The 18155-nt window shown below is 48.9% G+C and overlaps 1 protein-coding gene across 3 annotated transcripts in view; it reads left to right on the forward strand.

The window, feature by feature from the left end:
- Positions 1-928: 928 nt before the first annotated feature.
- The window catches only part of klf12b (Kruppel like factor 12b), a 46480-nt gene continuing 29253 nt past the window's right edge, over positions 929-18155 (forward strand). The window contains exons 1-2 of one of the 3 annotated variants that reach the window (XM_056435132.1): positions 929-1068; positions 16050-16131. In XM_056435132.1, coding sequence (XP_056291107.1) covers positions 16066-16131 — 66 coding nt within the window. In that variant the 5' untranslated portion in view covers positions 929-1068; positions 16050-16065. Of the gene's footprint in view, positions 1069-1214; positions 1358-7159; positions 7416-16049; positions 16132-18155 lie in introns of those variants that run through there. The other 2 variants (XM_056435123.1, XM_056435114.1) reach the window with 2 other exon arrangements.

The following is an 18155-nucleotide window of genomic DNA, read 5'->3' on the forward strand; positions in this document are numbered from 1 at the left end:
AAGTAGATATTTGCTGCTTTTCAAACACTTCACAGACCTGAAAGTGAATTGAATATCTGAATGTAAATAGCTATCTTTTTTGAGCTGACTGAAGAATCATCACTATCAATATCAAGCCAATTGAATAAACCAACAATATCTGACATTTTTTTTGCACATTTTATTGATAAGATAAGATAATTTATTTATTTATTTATTAGTCCCGCAGTAGGGACGTTTACAAATGCCATTAATTAATTAATCCCGTAATTTATATAGATAATTAATGAGATCATTAAATAATTGATAGTGTATTATTTGTGATCAATTGTATTTATTTTCAAGGTCAAAGCTTGTGAAATATGGAAACACAGGTGTAAAAAACAAACCTTTAGCTTTAATGAATACAAGATAGATATTTTAAAAATGTTCTCCATGCATTCAAAACATATTTCTTTGGTGAATATCTGAACTATACACATTTAAAATATGGCCACAATGAACTAAAAGGCTGCTTTCATAATCGATTGATCAGCAGTAACAGTCCAACACGTCGACACATCCGTTTGACGATCACGTGACTCATTTATGGCATAACTATAATCAGATTAACTTTCTCATCGACAATGAGACCGGCCGATCAAAGTCAATCAAAAATACGTTCAGGAAAATATTGGATGGATTTTATTTACGGAAAAAAAAGTCACAAAAAGAAAAGGCTCAACTTCTAAACTAAACAGTTACAATAATGAACTTGTCTCCACCGCCCCGCTCCTTTCCTTCGCCTCCACCTAACTCACCGTCCCCTTTAAACGGGGAGGTGCCGTACCCCCCCACCCAACCCCACCCAACCCCACCCGAGGCTCTCCGGCGCGCTCCCGCACACACACACACACACACACACAGAGTCCGGAGCAGCGCGCTGCCAGAGGAGCGGACGCGTCGGAAACCTCCCCGGAGTGGCCCCCGTGTAATTCGATGCACGCTGTTAAAGCTTAGAGTATATTGTCTTCCCCTCCGCCGCCGCCGCCGCGCATGAAGCCTCCACCCACCGGCCCACCCTACAGTTAGCGGATCATATGACTCTGGGTAAGTCGTTTGCAAGTACAACAGTTCTCTGTGCGCTCCCATTCATTTCCTGAGAACTGCCCGAGCCGAGCAGCTGAGAGGCAGAAGGGGAGGGAGCTGCTCACTCACATGCACTCACTCACACTGTCACACACACACACACACACACACACACACACACTTACACGCACGCACACACGCGCGCGCGCGGAGTGAGAGGAGAGAAGAGGAGAGGGAGAGGAGGAGAGGAGACAAGAGGATTGTAGGAAGGGAACACACAGTCTCCACCGGCTCTGCAGCTTCTGACAAGGTCTGTGCGTTTCTGTTCCGTCCTGTTCCCCTGCTGGCTGCCTGGCTGTGTGCTGCCTGTGTGCTGGCTTTGTGCTCGTTGTTCCGTGCGTCTCGTTCAGCTGTCATTTCCCTGTCAAAGCAGACTTGACAGCTCAGATCACCTATGGCATTGTGTTGGGTGTCCGTCAGTGTGTGTGTGTGTGTGTGTGTGTGTGTGTGTGTGTGTGTGTGTGTGAGAGGAAACCAGAGACCCCGGCATGGTGTGCTGACTGGACCTGAAACACACATTTACCCAATGTGAACGTGTGTAATACGCTGTCATGACACGGCCGTGAGCGCGCGCCATCCTGCCCCCCAGAACGAAGCCCTCGCGCGCGCGCGGCTCACTTATTCCACCGAGAGAGAAACTTCATCAGCCCGAGCAGAGTGTCGGCGGTGTGTGTCGTGTGTGTGTGAGTGTGAGTGTGTGTGAGTGTGTGTGAGGGGGGGGGGGGGGGGGCACCAAACTCTCAACACTTCTCGCTAAAAAGAAAGAAAAGTTTGCTGCTTTTCAGAGTTTTGTTTGCATGCCTTGAGAGAGCTGTGTGTGTGTGTGCGTGGGTGTGTATTTGTGTGAAGCAGTGGTGTGTGTGTGTGAGAGAGAGAGGCTTGTTTGCCCACCGTTGCCGATACTGTAGCAGCTTAGAGACAGAGAGAAACGAGGCTGTTAGCAACGGGTTAAACATTAGGAGGCTCGGGTAGCGGAGGAAGGACACTGTGTGTGTGTGTGTGTGTGTAAGTGTGTCTGTGTGTGTTTGTGTGTGTGTGTGTGGGAGTGTTGCAGGGGTGGTGTCTTGGATGTCATCGGCAGCGCTCTCACTTCCCGGGTATAATAGTCATTGGTATTGATGGGTGGCTGTCAGAGAGGCAGGGGGCCACCAGGTTGGGCAGAGCGGCCGGGGGGCTGGCCCTTGGCTGTTATTTTCAATTACAGGGGACCAGGGCAGAGCTGACAGCAAAGGCATTTGTACATCCAGCAAGGGGAGGGAGTGAAGGAGGGAGGGAAGGAGGGAGGGTGTGTGTGGCGAGGGGAGGGAGCAGGAGAGAGGAGAGAAGGGAGGAGGGGGCGAGGGGGTGTGTGTGAGACTCTGGCCTCTGCTCCTGGGTTTGATGTGGAAACTGAGCACTGACCTCTGTGACTCTACCCCCGCGTTGCAGAGAGGCCCTACCGTGCCTTTAACTGTGTGACAGTGTGTGTGTGTTCATTTAAGTGGGGGTCTCATCCAGTGGGGGGTTTGCTCATGTGTGTGTGTGTGTGTGTGTGTGTGTGTGTGGGGGGGGGGATGAGACCCCCTGCAGCTCACGGATGTTCAGCGAGTGAGATTAGAGCCCATTTAAACTCTCACTTAAATCCCTTCACAAAGGCCCTTCTCCCCCGTGCATGAATAAGCCGGCTGAGATTACCGCGCACGGCGGAGGAGACTCCGTGAGGGACAGTCGCACCGGGGAGCCCAAAATAGGGCGAGACCGGGCGGCATCACCTGACGGAGTGGTCTCATTCTAATCCCCCCCGCCGGGCGTCTCTGCATGTCGGCGCGTCGCCGCGACGCTGTGTTGGGGCGTCGCGGCGGTCAGAGTTAGGCGGTGTTTGGCGTTCCCTACCTGTACGAACTAATCCTTAGCGGACTCCGATGAACCGTCATCGTCACGAAACGAAGACGCTCAGTATGTTCAGAGCGTATTGAAAGACAATGTTCATGTCTTGACTCAGGGCTAGAGGATTATCAATCTTAAAAACGACGCTTTTATTTTAATTTGATTCATTTATTTACAGAAATTAACATAATTAAACCTTCATGAACTCAAAACACACCGTGCAAAGGGTTCAAGTTATGAGACGAAAACAAGGACAACTCCCAGAACCGGACAACGGCGTCGCAGCGACCTGTCAATCACAAAGTAGCCCCGCCCCCAGACTACTCTGAGTTCTATTCAACTCTCAATGGAGCATAATTTACCAAATAAACATCATGCTGTATTTAAGAAGACCATAACCTGATGTTTACAATGGTTTCATAGGGAATAAAACAAGAGAGAAGTAGAGTAATTTTCTTTAGACTTCTATACAACCGGACTGCTTTTTACAATCGGAGGAGTTTTCCCCTGCTGGCCATTCAAGAGAATGCAGGTTTTATGAGGCTTCCTCATTGCCTTCAGTTTTTAGACGTGCGTGGCTTGAACTAGCAGCAGACTGTTTCTGTATCAGTGAGCTTGAAAGCTGCAGCGGCATGAGCTGTGATGCGTTCACGTACCGCATGTTTTTCGAAAAACTCTGCCAAATATTTACTTAATTGGTTAGCTTAGAATCAGCCATTTGTTCATTTCCACTCCGAGCTGCCGTCTTGTTGCTGTTGTTCTTTTCAAATGTTGTGGTTGGCATCGCGTTTGGGTCGGATCGCCTGATCGGCACGTCGACATCGAGACGATGGTAACGCCGTGATAGAGATTAGGTTAGGTGGAGCCACTGTCGGGATTGGAGAAAGTTCTCGAGTATTTGCCGACGGATGCTGTTGCTTTCCTTGTTAGGATGCAGCGATGCATGTTGTGTGTCTGCCGCTCTCTCTCTCTCTCTCTCCACACACACGCTCTCCGACCAGGAGCTTCACCTTGAGATGACGACGTCCAACGTCTGCTTGTTCATGCCGTACACACGCTCGTAGAAATCGAAAATCGAACTGCACGGGTATTACCACAAACAGTAAGACATGGTACCTCGTCGTCCCCGCACCACACACACAGACACACACACACACACACAGACACACACACACACACACAGACAGCATCAAGCTGCTCCACTGTCACTCTGATTCCTTCTACGGCTCAACCCCCCCACCCCATCTCTACGGTCCAAGAGCTTAAGAGATCGGTGCAGGTGGGAGGGTGTGGGGGGACTCAATTAAAAAGCCAATCACCAACAGATAGACTCTATCTGTCCATCATCGCCTGCGCCCGGCACACTTAATTGTGTGGTGGGATCCCCCGCTCTACTAAAGGCATCATCTGCCCGCCACAGATACCCGACGCACAGATTGGACGCGCGTTGACAGACGGCGTCTTTCAGGGTGGATCAGCGCCGTGCTCTAGAATGTGCAGTCCCGTGTCATCCGGGGGGAGATGTGACGGTCCCGCTATTGCCCCCCCCCCTCCCCAACCTCCCTAATGGTCCGGCTTAACCGATGCCGTATTGACGGACCGCTGTCCCACGGATCCATGTGGGTGCTGTGGAGTGTGTCGTCATTGGTTGCCAGATGGATCTGCAGTGCACCTGGACTCATCCGGGGCGTCTGCGGCGAGGCGGGGTCACGGAGGTCGGTTGCGCTCGAGCTGCAATAGTCAGCCACGGTAGACTTCCGTGTACAAAGACCCCCCCCCCTCCCCTCTCCTCCCCCGCACAGCTCTCACAATAGACTAGCGTGTCAAGGGCAGGCGTATGCAATGCGTGAGGCAGGCGGCTCCCAAAGAGACGGCCCACTTCGTTGGCGGATGGATGTATGCCTGCTCAATACGATCGAACATCGAAAAGTTTTAAAGGGATAAGTTTCGCCGCTCCCCTTCTGAACGCCGAGACGTGCGTCGGTATTCGTTCCATACGTTGGACGTCCTGCATTCAAAGGCGCCGGCTGCTCGCCGGCCTCCCCCCCCGGGGGTTATTTCACCATGTCAGAAGATGACAAAATGTTCTCCCCCTCCGCTATCTCTCTTGTGGATTCAACCTTCGACCCTCCGGTGTCCGGCCCACGTTTGTTTACCAAAATCCCAGTTGAGGTTGTACATGGAGTGCCGCAGTGTGCGTGAGCGTGTGTGTGTTTTGTGACTGAGAAAGAGAGACAATACGGAAAGTATTGTGAAATCATCTCGGGCTGATAGTCCAAAAAGTAAACCCAGACAGAGGGAACGGCCGATTTCCACTTGTCAAACATCACCGTGAGTATTCAGAATTTCTTCCCCGTTGCTCTGTTGAGTTCCTTCCACAGGGAGAACCCAAGCTCGCCAACAAAGGGAGGGAACAAGATGATCCAAGTTCTTATGACAACATCTCTAGAGCAGCACACTCAGTGCTTACTGGAAGTGACTAATTTATCAGAGCCCCCACAAACCGAGACAGGGCGAGGAACGAAAGGTATGTCAATGGAAGTTTCCCCCCTTGGTGGACAGCAGGAAGTAGAAATGGAAGGAAGCCAAGAGAAGAGGATGGAAGAGCATTCAAAGCTGGTTTTACATGAAGAGTCCCCTCCCCCCCCACCCCCACCCCCGCAACCTCTGCAGCCTCAGCGCGGATGGTTTCAGCAGACGGATGCTGCAGAGCACTTGGTTCCCAGTTGGGCCGCACATCAAGGACATTACGCAGACAACATGTGGAATCCATTTTTGGCAGGGGGGGGGGGGGGGCGTGGCATTCCACAGTTTCTTTTGTCCGTAGAAATGTCTGTCCGAGCTGTGGACCATAACTCCTCTCAATTAGCGGATATCGGTTGAACAAGGGGAGGGTAAAAATGATGGAGGTGAGGGCGTGAGCGCATGAGTAATGGAGGTAAACACAGCTGGCAACTTTTATTGAGTGAGAGCTGGAGAGCTGCGTTGGGTCAAACTGAGGGTGGAAAAAGTCGGTGAGCGGGTACAACGGGGAAAAAAAAGAAGAAGAAAAGAAAAGAAAAAGCATCAGGGTGGGTTAGGGTGGGCACATCGCGTCCCTGCCCCAAGAAGACCTCTGCAAGGGCGCTTAAAGTCCAACGCACGTGTGTGTGTGTGTGTGCGTATGCATATGGCCTTTTTTTTCGCTCGCAGAAGATAACAAGTGAGAAAAAAAGGGCACAGGAAGAAAGGCAAAAGAAGAAGAAGGAAAGAGCGTGTGTTTAAAGTTTGTTTAAGTGCCTGAGCTGATATTGTTTCTGTGCAACTTGCACACGGTGTGGATCGTAGATGAGTCAGTAGCGTCGCTATTGTAACACATCTAGGTCGAGCTTTGAGTGTGCATGTGAGTGCACATGTGAGTGTGCACTCACATGTGCACTCACATGTGCCGCGATGCATTCAGCAGACTAGGATTGGGCCATTGGGAGCGGTACGTACACAGTGCATATGTGGTGGGGGGGTTAGGGGGGTGGAGGATCACTCACAAACACACACACACACACACACACACACTGAAACATACATATTGTAACACACGCATACACACACTGTCAGAGCCCAGGGGGATAAAAGGCAGTATCCTCCTCCCAAGAACCCCCCATTAGGGCAGGAGTGTACTGGTCTCCCCTTGGGCAACAGAGGAAGAGAGAGAGAGAGTATCAGTGGGTGGGTTGGAAGGATGCAGGTTATTGTGAGGACTGCAAATCTAATGCATCCCGCCTCTGCTCAGTTAGGACCAAAGATGATAGCAGGGTTGCCCTCTGACCCTCTGCTGCTCACTGAATGGCAGCGACCAGCCTCCACCTCGTTACACCTTCACCTTCCGTGTGTGTTTTATTCTTAACGTGGGCGAACAAAACGTCTTTTTGTGTGTGGTTTCCTTAGAAAAGAAAGTATTCAACCATATTGGATTATTATATTATTCCCTTTGAATTCTTTTTCTGAAGACCGTGCCCACAATGCACCTCTGTCAGTTTCAGACGATCATCGAGTGCTGTGGCGGTGGTCACCGAGACCTGGAACCGGTACACTGAGAGTAGATATGGGGACTCGAACTGAGACCGGGGACCTGTGCACTGAGAGTAAATAAGGGGACTCGAGCAGAGACCGGGGGCCTGTGTACTGAAAGTATTAAAGGGGACTCGAACTGAGACCGGGGACCTGTCCACTGAGAGTAAATACGGGGACTCGAGCCGATTCACAGAGCGCATTTCTTTTCTTCTTCTTTTTATTATCGATTCACCGGAGTCCGCCTCTTTCTCTCTCTGTCTCCCTCCAGGTCGTTCTGTACACTTTGCCATAAACATGCAGAGAATATCACGGCGTCTCCCTGAACGCATCGCATCGACCGACGCACCATTATCCCGCGTCGCTCGGCTCCACCCCGCCCCCCTTTGGTCCAAGTGAGGTTTTTGTGTCAGAGGCTATTTTAGACGCACAGCCACTGACCATACTGCATATACAGAAGTGTGTGTGTGTGTTTTCTAGAGAAGTCACCCAATTTAGGTGGAAGCGAGGTGACCTCGTGGCGTTATCGGCTCTCTGAGGAGGCGTTTTGTGGCATTTCTTCGCGGTTTCTGTATCATCGCCGAACCGAATCCTATTTAAGTCGCTCCTTCTGATTAGATGACATGAAAAATCATCTTCAATTGGTCATAAACCAGTGTGCGATTGTGTCACAAATTGCTTTGACTTCTAAGTGGAAAGCTTACTCGGGTAATGCCACCTCTCTTTAGAGCCGTCACGGTCACAGCTTGTTTCGCTGTTTCTCTGCCGCATTTGAGGCAACATGATGCAAGAGGATGTCAGACTCTTCTGTTTACCTCTCTCTGGAGCACTGGGGGTGGAGGGTGTGTGTGTGTGTCTTGGTAGCGTGTGTGCGCTCACTGTAGGTGTGTGTGTGGGTGGCTGTTTGTGTTGAATGGGCATCTATATTCTTCTTTCACCAGCAGGGCTGAAACATTCAGAGACAGAGTTGTGTGTTTGTGTTCCTTAATCGAAGACGAGTATGGTTCACTGCGGTTGAAGGCGGAGGTCACACGGTTCTTGTGTGTGTGTGTGTGTGTTTGTGTGGTGTGTAGCAGAGACTCAGGAAGTCAGCTCTGTAACGAGTCGGTTTGACACACAGACGCAGACAGACGAACCAGACAGCGTCTGACTTCTTTTTCACTTTGAGTGTTTCCTCTCAGAATCAGCGGCTTCTTCATTTCCCACAGTTTCACAAGGCTTTAGAAAAGAAGGTCGGAGGTGGTATTAGCGGAGGTGGAGGAGCTTTCGCAAAAAGGATTAGAAAAAAATTACAACATGTTTTTCCTCTTTGATCTATTGTGAAAAAACAATATTTTACACAGGCTAATTGAAAAATTGACATCTAAAATTTTTTTATCTGAGCATTTGACATTAGACAATAGAGACATATCTGGCTATTAATGACACAGCTTTTATTGAACTGTCATCTGCTAAGTGTGTTAGGGATGATTTCGAAAATGTGTGTGCCAGTGACAATATATATATATATATACAGTACATATAAATATATATACATATATATATATATATTATATATATATATATATATATATATGTGTGTGTGTTACGGGATTTTAAAATGTCCTCTCAGTCTTCGTGGACACTCATCTACTCCAACCACCTCTTCTGTTTTTAGTCACACGATACATACATGTTGTGTCCACAAAATAAACCACACCTGTATGTCATATATCATATATATATGATACGTGTGATTGTTGTTCAGCATGTTTAGCTGTGTGTCTGTCAAATGTTTGAGCTCTTTTTTATGAAAGAAAACCGCTGTAAACATACTGACACAGCTGAGGGGCTGTAGTGTGCACACTCAAATGTATGTCCATGTGTATACGTGTGTGTGTGTGTGTGTGTGTGTGGTAGTGAAAGCAGTGGACTTGAGCTGCATCCGGCAACCTCATCCCCCTCATCCCGACAGGATTACTGACACAGGATCCTCCTGCCCCTGGCAGAAATAGCAAGGACCCAAGGGCAATCCACCAGAATATGGGAACTTCCGCGAGGCCTTACTGGTGTGCAAATGTGTGGCGTTTGAGTATATGTGTGTGTTTGTGTGTGTGTGTGATTATATGGTTATCAACTCTCTTTTAAATGCTGCTGGTTCTCTTCCATTTGCCGAGCTCAGGAACGTGTGTTTGCTGCTTTTTAATCAAACAGTACATTTACTTTTTACATTGGATGAGACGCGTTACGGGATCTCGCATCATGAGGTCATTGCGCGGGGATAAGAAGAAATAACGTGGCGCTCTTCGTCATCGCTAATGAGCCCGTTTCCACACATGGATTTCTCGGAGACTTCCACACTGGTCTTTTTTTCTTATCTGGGTCACAAATGTGCGTTTTTTTAATGAAACGTTTTTTTCCTCAAAGCTAGTTTTCACCACAATGAGAGCTTGATTTGTATTCTGACAGTCGGATCAATACGATCAATACTCCCCATTTGCCTTCTCCGTTCAGCCCGCATGTGCACAATGGTTTAAAGTGCATCTCTGAGTCTCAGTCCGTCACCCTTTTTACATTTATTTAATCTGAGCATGGTTAACACCGTTTTTTTTGCCAAGTCTTAGCATCCTTCGTGGATGGGCTCTTTCAATAAAATCACCCTCATTTAAGTGTTTTATTGTGCTTTCCAGTTTTTTTTGTGACGTAAAGAGACGGAACTGTGAGATAACTCTTCGGTTGTCTTGAGTTGTCTTTAATTGTCTTTAATTGCCATGAGTGCGGTCGTTCATGTGCGCCACATCAAATCCAAACTACAAGGGTCAGGCAGATAGAGGACGACATTCAGTGTAAATTTGATGTAACCTGATAACCCCTCCCCCCCCCCCCCCCCCAGTTTGTCAGTATGTCCGAGAGATGAAAACATCCAGTGCACGAGCAGTGTGCTCTGTATAACAAAAACTGTTTTCATGAAGGAAGCTGTTCCCTGGGGAATCAAGGGCAGGGTGTTTTGAGGTAAAGTGCATATCGTCTGAGTGCATCTCGGAGGGGTTTTTAACCCTAAAGGGGTTGTGCATGTAAACTGCAGTTTGGTGGCATTGTGTGCTTGTCGGGGGGTTTAGTGACGTCGGCTTCGGAGGTATAGCAGCGCTCTGCTCTCTTTAGCGGCGTTCAGCAATGTCCCAGCAGCATCCGAAAGACTCCGCTCGCTGCTCCTGCCAAGTAAAACACGGCTTATGAAATGGAAATTCTGAGGCCATTCACAGTGTGCCAAGAACGACCAGAAGAAGAAGAAGAAGAAATAAAACAGACCGTGTCCATCGCTGCACATCCAGGAGTCTGAGGGACGAAACACACACCTTGCTCACACACAGGAAGCTGAAGGGCGACGTCGCCGTGTAGCTGGTGTTGGGGTTAGGACGTCTTTAAAGGGGAACATGAAGGTCAGTTAACTTGTCGTAGGGGGCTCTACTCAGTTATGACTCTTCTGGCAGCTCAGGACCCATCAGCTAGTGGTACGACGACAGATAACAGAGGATTTATTTTCCCGGAGTTCCGGAGGCCAGACTTCCTGCTCCTCCTCTACGGTCCGATTGAGCAACTTGAGATGCGGCATTTAAGTTTTATAGGTGAGAGACGACGCATCGGCCAATGTGTTCCCGCCTCTTCTGCTCCCCTACAGGACGGTTTACCTGCATTCAACCAAAGCCTGCTCCTACGTGATTGGTCAATACCACACGGACGAACCGGCGGAATCCAGAACGCTGACGATGCCCAAATCTTGTCCAGTTGTCGACAGATTCTACATGAATCCGCAGAGTTCACAGAGATGACGTCTTCCTCTGGAGGGAGTTATGCGTAAATGATATGTCTGTGTTACAAATGTGGGCCGTCATGTGGACGTTTATCCGTCTAGGCACAGTCTAATGAAAAAAAGGGCATTTGTTGCATTATGGGAAATGTAGTTTTGGTTTCAAGATCCTTTGATCCGTCTATTTTGCGAGCACAACTCTATGTGCAGTACTACATCGCTGTTCCACACAGAGCATAATATTATGGCTTGTTTGCAAATGAGCCCTCCCATTTAGGTAATCTGAGCTCGGGTCTGACCAGAGAAGGGAGCACAGGGTGGGAGCTTCTCCACTCTGAGTTTTCCACTTGCTCATCTCGAGGAGGGACTCCGCATCAGATCTCACGCGAAGGGAAAGCAGCGCATCTGGAAGAAAGGGTTTGAAGTTTGAAGGTGTTGTGATGATGATGAGGATGATGATGATCCAAGTAGCATCTAAGACATGTATCTTTTAATTTTTGTTTCTTTTTTTATGACTACATTCAGCCTCGACCTTATTCATGCCGTGTTACAAAAAAACCTACAAAACAATTTTGAATGTTTGATTATCAAAATAGGTTTTTTATTATTATTATACTGCACGAAACAGTTCAACAATAGTTATATTAGCTTTTGCCAGGCGAGCTAATTGTGTTGGTGTCTTTTGTATTCGTACGACACATTTCTATGACATCATGTCAACCACACAATGAACCAGATGTCAAAACGTCTGAATCTGAATGGGTTGTTTATGCGCTCTGGCTTCAGCGCTGAACTCTGGGGGGGTTTCAAGGTTTCCAGGTTCCAAGTCTCCTCGAAATCGTTTCGACCACTCGGAACCGGCGTTACGTGCCTGGGCGCAGTCACTCTTTAAGCGTTAGCTCTGCAGGGAACCGTGTGAATGGGCTCCCGGGACCGGAATGAGGCCAACGAGATGAGGTCATGAGCAGACGCAGCTTAACGTGAAGCAGACTTGAGGTTAGAGAATCAGCTGTGATTCAGCTGTGGCTCTATTGTGTCTACAACAGGCAGGAATGTTTCACTCCCCAAACACACACACACACACACATAAATATATATATATTAGACCCCTTCATTTTCCAAACAATTCTTCTTTTATCTTTTTTTTCTCCTTTATTCAGGCAAACGTTCTCCTCGCGTGGTCGTGAACATGGTGTGTACAAGTTTCTGTGCACGGAAGGGAGGAAGAGGAGGAGTGAAGCCAGCGGCCGGAGGGCTGCTTATCAGGCCACTGTGTCACGTTGGGGGGAGGGCGAGGGAGAGAGAGAGAGAGAGAGGGGGGGGGAGGGGGGGGGGGTCTAGGGGCACAGAAGAGGGAAGTGAGCAAAGAGGCCAGCGGCTCACACGACACAGGAAAACCTCACAGCTCCGCCCCTTTTGGTGCGTTTGCACTTCAAGCGCTCGATAACCATTTCATAATATTTTGTTATATGATTTGCAATAATTCTAAGTTTTTTTATTTATATTGCTCTCCCTGCTTTTCTTCCTATGCGCACCCTTTTTTCTTCTTTTCTTCCTCTCCTCTCTTCCGGAGGACCGGGTGGGGGCCGGGGGTCTGTTGGCATTCTGGCACCGTGTGCTTTGCGCTCCACCGGGCCGCCTTGGCTCGGCTCCATATCCCCTCTCTACCCTCTCTCTCTCTCTCTCTCTCTCTCGCCCCTCCTCCCTGCTCCCCCCTCCCCCCCAAACCAACCTCTTCAACTCCCCTTGCTTCCCTAACTACGGCTCCAGCCAGCCCTCTCACCTGCCACCCCTCATCCACTTCTCTTTTGCTGTCACCTTCCTCGACACTCCCTCATGTTTCTCCCATAATGCACTGCCCCCCTTTCCTCTTTCCATCGCCTCCTCTCCCGTCGTGGTCCCCCCCCCCCCCGCCCGCGCGGCGGCGGCGGGTCCGGCCTCCGTGACACAGATGCCCCCGGCGGCTCCGGGCGCTCGACATCGGGAACAAAGCGTCGTCCGTCTGTCTCAGTGTTGGCTGTTTGTGGGCGTGTGTCGGCGTGCGAGAGGCGAGGCGGAGACGGTACACGCAGCCGGATACTAAATCGGGTTCTTTCACAAGTTTTTGCTTCAGCTTAACTCTCACGCGCTCGCAGAACATGTCTTTCCCCCCCTCGGCGCCGGGCGAGCTGAACGCCCGGAGACGGCGTTAAGCGGGATCCGTCTTCACGACTCGCTGAGAGAACGAGAAGTCACAGCTCAGGCGTGATAAAAGCTCAAACCCGCTCGCAACAACTAGTTCTGTTGGAATTCTTTAAAAAAAATGTTTTTATACATACTGTACGTTTCCCTTGTGAAATATGTTGCATTCATACGGCGTGCGGACAGCTGGCGCGGATGATGTCACCGGTGTACGAGGTCAACGTTTTTTTGGTCTCCGAGTTTTGAGTCGGTTTGCCACCTCTCATTGATCCGGCTGCTCGGGTTCAGGGTCGGCCTTTATCCTTCCACTCCAGCTATCGCCTCCATCGGCGCGAGGCCATCAGCCGGCGTGGAGATACGGCGGACCTGAGGTCATGGGTGCGCCGGCTGTGCGGTGGGAGTCTCAGCCCGCACTTTGAAATGCATTACAAATAAAGCACAGCCAGGAAAAAAAAAGCAAAGAGAGGTAGCAGACGCTGACACATTTATATATATATATATATATTTATTTTTCTCGGACTGGCCTCAATCTTCACCTGCTTCCCTTTTCTCCTGTTATTTTTTCAAAAATGTTTTCATTCGAGGGATTTCGGGGTGGGGGGACGGGAGGGCGAGTATAGTAGCGAGAGAGAAATGAGATGCCTCAACACTCCACTGCCCTCCCCCTTTCCATCCAACTCCCCCACACACCTGGGATGGCCATTTCATTTCAGAGTGCAGCAAATGGAAAGGTGATCTTAATCTCGCCTGTTTCTCTCTCTCTCTCTCTCTCTCTCTCTCTCTCCCTCTCTCCCTCTCTCCCACACACGGAGCCTCATACCGCTGATGGACAGCACGCTGCTGGTTGCAGAAGCCTGCGGACCAAATGCAGTGACACTCGGCGTCAGTTTATTACCGTGAACAGATTCTCCACATTTCAAGCTCAATCATTACTTTAAAATAAATAAATAATAATTATTATCTTTATTTAAAAGGCACCATGGACAGTTAAAACATAAATGTCACCATTTGATGCACTGGACCAGATTGTAGGCTCAGATAATGTGCATCGGTAGTCCCTTGAGAGACCATAATAAAAATAAAACAATAACAAACATAAAACAATAACAAACATAAAACAATAATACACATACAACAATAACAAACAGTACAGGATAAGACGCACTACAGCAGTGTTTGTGGTAAGAAGAACACACAATACACACAATGCGAAGCTACAATACAACACATTAAAAGTAAGTAATAAAAACCATTAAAAGCATAACAAACATTAAATATATATATACACTACCATTAAAAAGTTTGAGGTCATCCAGACAATTTTGTGTCTTCCATGAAAACTCACTTTTATTTATCAAATGAATTGAAAATTGAATATAAAATGTAGTCAAGACATTGACAAGGTTAGAAATAATGATTAATATTTGAAGTATTAATTTTGTTCTTCAAACTTCAAGCTCAAAGGAAGGCCAGTTGTATAGCTTATATCACCAGCATAACTGTTTTCAGCTGTGCTAACATAATTGCACAAGGGTTTTCTAATCAGACATTAGTCTTCTAAGGCGATTAGCAAACACAATGTACCATTATTCACGTGTTCATTTACAGAGTTTGATTAAAAAGAATAAACATTTCTATCGATATTTCTTCTTTTAATCAAACTATTGTGATTCCACCAAATGTTTGGTCATGGAGATTTGGTTTAAAGTCGTGGAAGAAGTGTCTCGCTCTCACACTGATGGACAGCTCTTCAGATCAGTGATTAATGACCTCGTTCCAAACATCGTAAACCAAATAGTTCACTCTGTTTACTTTGAGTTTAGATTTTTGTTTTTGGGTAATATTTATTATGCTTGCTATGTTTTATATAGACCATATTGTTAATATTGTTTGCTTCAATGATTGTTAAATTTGTTTTGTTGATGTAGTCTTAATATTTTAAAAATTATAATGTTTTTATAAAATTATATCGTTTTTTGTCCCCCCTCCTCCGAGAAGGAGATAAGAAGGCCTCTGCCACAATGGTGGTCATCTTGGAGGGAAACAAAAACTCTCTCGTGCCTCCTCTCTCCTCCTCTTTCCTCCTCTTTCCTCCTCTCTCCTCCTCTCTCCTCCTCTCTCCTCACACGGCTCGAGGCTGGACCGCCCAGCCGTTACCGTGGTAACGCTATCTTGGCCCTACCAAGACCTGAAGCCGAAGGACATCCTGGACAACAATACAATAGCAGCGTATAGAGCCAGGGTACCTGAGGGACTCAGACCTGAGAGGAGAGATCTGGGGGGGGGGGGGGGGGGGGATTGAGAGAGCTCAAATCCTCCCCCCCTCTCTCTGCCTCCCTCACACACAGTTGGGACGATGAAACTTTTGACTGAGCGTCTGAGAGCAGCCGGAACGATAGCCGCCCCCCCCTCCCACACACACACACATACATCCTGCTGCCTGCGTCGGCCTCGGAGCAACGGAGCCGTTTAGAGTCGATTTGCCTCTCTTGCATTCCTCCGTGTACCGCTGCTAAAATAATAAGAGGAAGGGTTACCTAAGGTCGGCCCGACGGGGGAGGGGGGGGGGGGGGGCGACACAGGCATTGTTGTCATTGGCTCCGTTTGAATATCCCCTCTTAAAGTCACAGCGCGGAGCTGAGGAGCCGGGGTACCGGTGCCCACTCAGAGGCACACTGGGGGTTAGGTAAAGGGGGGGGGCATTAATGTGACATTAATATTCCACGTATCAAATATGACGCTCAGTGTCCGGAGGGGACAGGTTGCGTGGCTGTTGAGTAACGGTGTATCAAAGCCAGTATTTGTATTCCATTGAAGCCGTGAGAGGCCTCGTGGCCCCCGGGAGCCCACCAGGCGACTGGCGGTCCTCGTGGCGGAGGAGAGGTTGACGCAGTTTGCATCTTCTGGAGCCTTTTAAAAAACATACATTTGTGTCTCATTAAGTTGTGTTTTTGTCTGCCGGAGGGTTGCAGAGCGCCGTGAGTCCGTGTGTGTGCGCCGCCTGCTGAGTCATGATAAAACACCCGTCTTACGCCTCCTCTGCTTCCTCTCTTTTCCGCAGCAGCCTCAGAAACAGGATGTTGATGCTGGACGGGATGCCTGCAGTCCGAGTCAAAGCTGAGCCCCTGGAATCGGAACAAGGGGTAAGAGAGCAGTTGTTTTCCAGACTATTCTCCCCTTTTCTTTTTTTCTTCCTTTCCTTTCTGCCTTTTCCTCCTCCTGGCAATGGCCTTCGTAATTACTCCCAGGCCTGAGCAAGTGAGCGAGAGAGTGAGTGTTGGGGGGGGGGGAGCTGAGAGGAGTGATCGAAGAGCATGGTAGTAAGCAGGAAGAGGAGGAGCAGGAGCAGGAGGAGGAGGAGGAGGAGAGCCACAGCTGGAGCAGGAATGCATCGGGGTCGGGGGGGGGGGGGGGACTCTGCTCTGGCTGGGGGATGATTGCACAGATGTAGCTGCTCCGGGGAGGAGGGTCACACGGGAAAATCTTATCTATCTCGGTCCGTCTCCGCCCCTTTACGCCCCTCAACTTCCCTTCATCCCCCCTACGCCCTTCTTCTTCTTCTTCTTCCTCTACCTCTACTTTGCCTTCTTTCTCTTTCTCCTTCTTCTTCTTCCTTTTCCTCCACTTCCTCCTCCTTTTTCCTCTTCTTCTTCCTCCTCCTTCCTCTTCTTCTTCTTCCTCCTTATTCCTCTACTTTGCCTTCTTTCTCCTTCTTCCTCTTCGGTTTTCTCCCTCTTCTTTGTCTTCTTCATCATCCTTCTTCGTCTTCCTCCTTCTTCTTCTTCCTCTTCCTCCTCGATCCTCTTCTTTTTCCACTTCCTCCCACTCCTCTTTCCTCTACTTTTTCCTCTTCTTCGTCTTTTTCCTCTTCCTCCTCCTTCTTCTTCCTCTTCTTTTTCCTCTTCCTCCTCCTTTGTCTTCCTCCTCCTCCACCTCCTTCCTCTTTCTCCTTCTTCACCACAAACACACACGAGGAATCTCCCCTTCTCTTGCGCACAGAGGGAAGCGACGGTGCTTCCTCCTCCACAAACACACCGAGCACGGCTCCATCTCTTCCTCCGCCGTGTCTCTCTCTCTCCGTCACCTGTGTGTTGGGTCTATCACTTCATACAAACTCATTTTACAGAATACGTTAATTATCCCCACAGGAGTTCTGAGTGATTTTTCATCTATTTTCAAAACGCACAATTCCATCTCGTTGTTGCGTTCCATGCCCAGATGGACTGCGCTTGTATTGACCATGTGAGGAGTAATGCAGGTACCTCATGCGAGGTGTTTTTTTCTTCTTTTCGCGGCCCACATATAGTCTCAGTGCTCTCTGGCCCCATACACCTAGAAATAAAATGGTCTTGTTATGGAGAAGCTGTTGCTAGGCTACGAGGGCTTTTTGTGTGGCTGCCACAGTTGCGGGTGCAGCGGCTGCAGGCCACTTCATATCTGTAATCATGATGAATTAGTGTTCGGTTGTTATTGATTTCCATTCATAACATATCAATAATATCCTGGCCCCTAAGACATCACGCAGAGCACTCCGTGGGAGACGAGCTAAATAGTTGTCCGTCGAGACGTGGGGAACAAAACGAGAGCATGAGTCCGTGATGGATGGCGAGCCTCGGCCGCGTATAGGTGCTGATTATTGATAGGAATCAAATGTGTCTCTCCGCATCCAAGGGCTTGACAGAGAGGCAGCAGGTGGACCGCCTTTCTGGGTGTCCTCGCGCTCAGCTGAGGCTCAAGGGCCTGAGAGCCGCGCTACCGTTAGCCGGAGGTTTGAAGTCGTCCTCCACACGTCACAGACAGGATGCGAGCGCCGCGGCCCACGCCAATGCTCTTTTTTTCTTTGCTTCTTTCGTCCGAGCGCAACGAGATCCAAATCTTCAGCCGCCCTAAAAGAGCGTGCTTCATTTTCTAGACGGCAGACGGCAGACAGACAGTTTAGCGCTGCTGCAGAAATGTGGTCTTCATTTGGGTGGCGGAGGGCCAAGGGCTTGCTGGAAATGGTCTGCCTTGTTAGACGATTCGCCCGCAAGGGGCCTGGAAAATCTGCCCCGCTAACCAGTATCCCCTAATAAAGACAATGGCATGAGGACAGAGGCAGGCAGGCGGGTCGAGCGTGTCGTTATGTATATATCAGAATCAGAATCAGAATCAGAAACAGGTTTATTGC

The sequence above is a fragment of the Pseudoliparis swirei genome, chromosome 2 (assembly GCF_029220125.1).
Source record: "Pseudoliparis swirei isolate HS2019 ecotype Mariana Trench chromosome 2, NWPU_hadal_v1, whole genome shotgun sequence".
Taxonomy (NCBI): domain Eukaryota; kingdom Metazoa; phylum Chordata; class Actinopteri; order Perciformes; family Liparidae; genus Pseudoliparis; species Pseudoliparis swirei.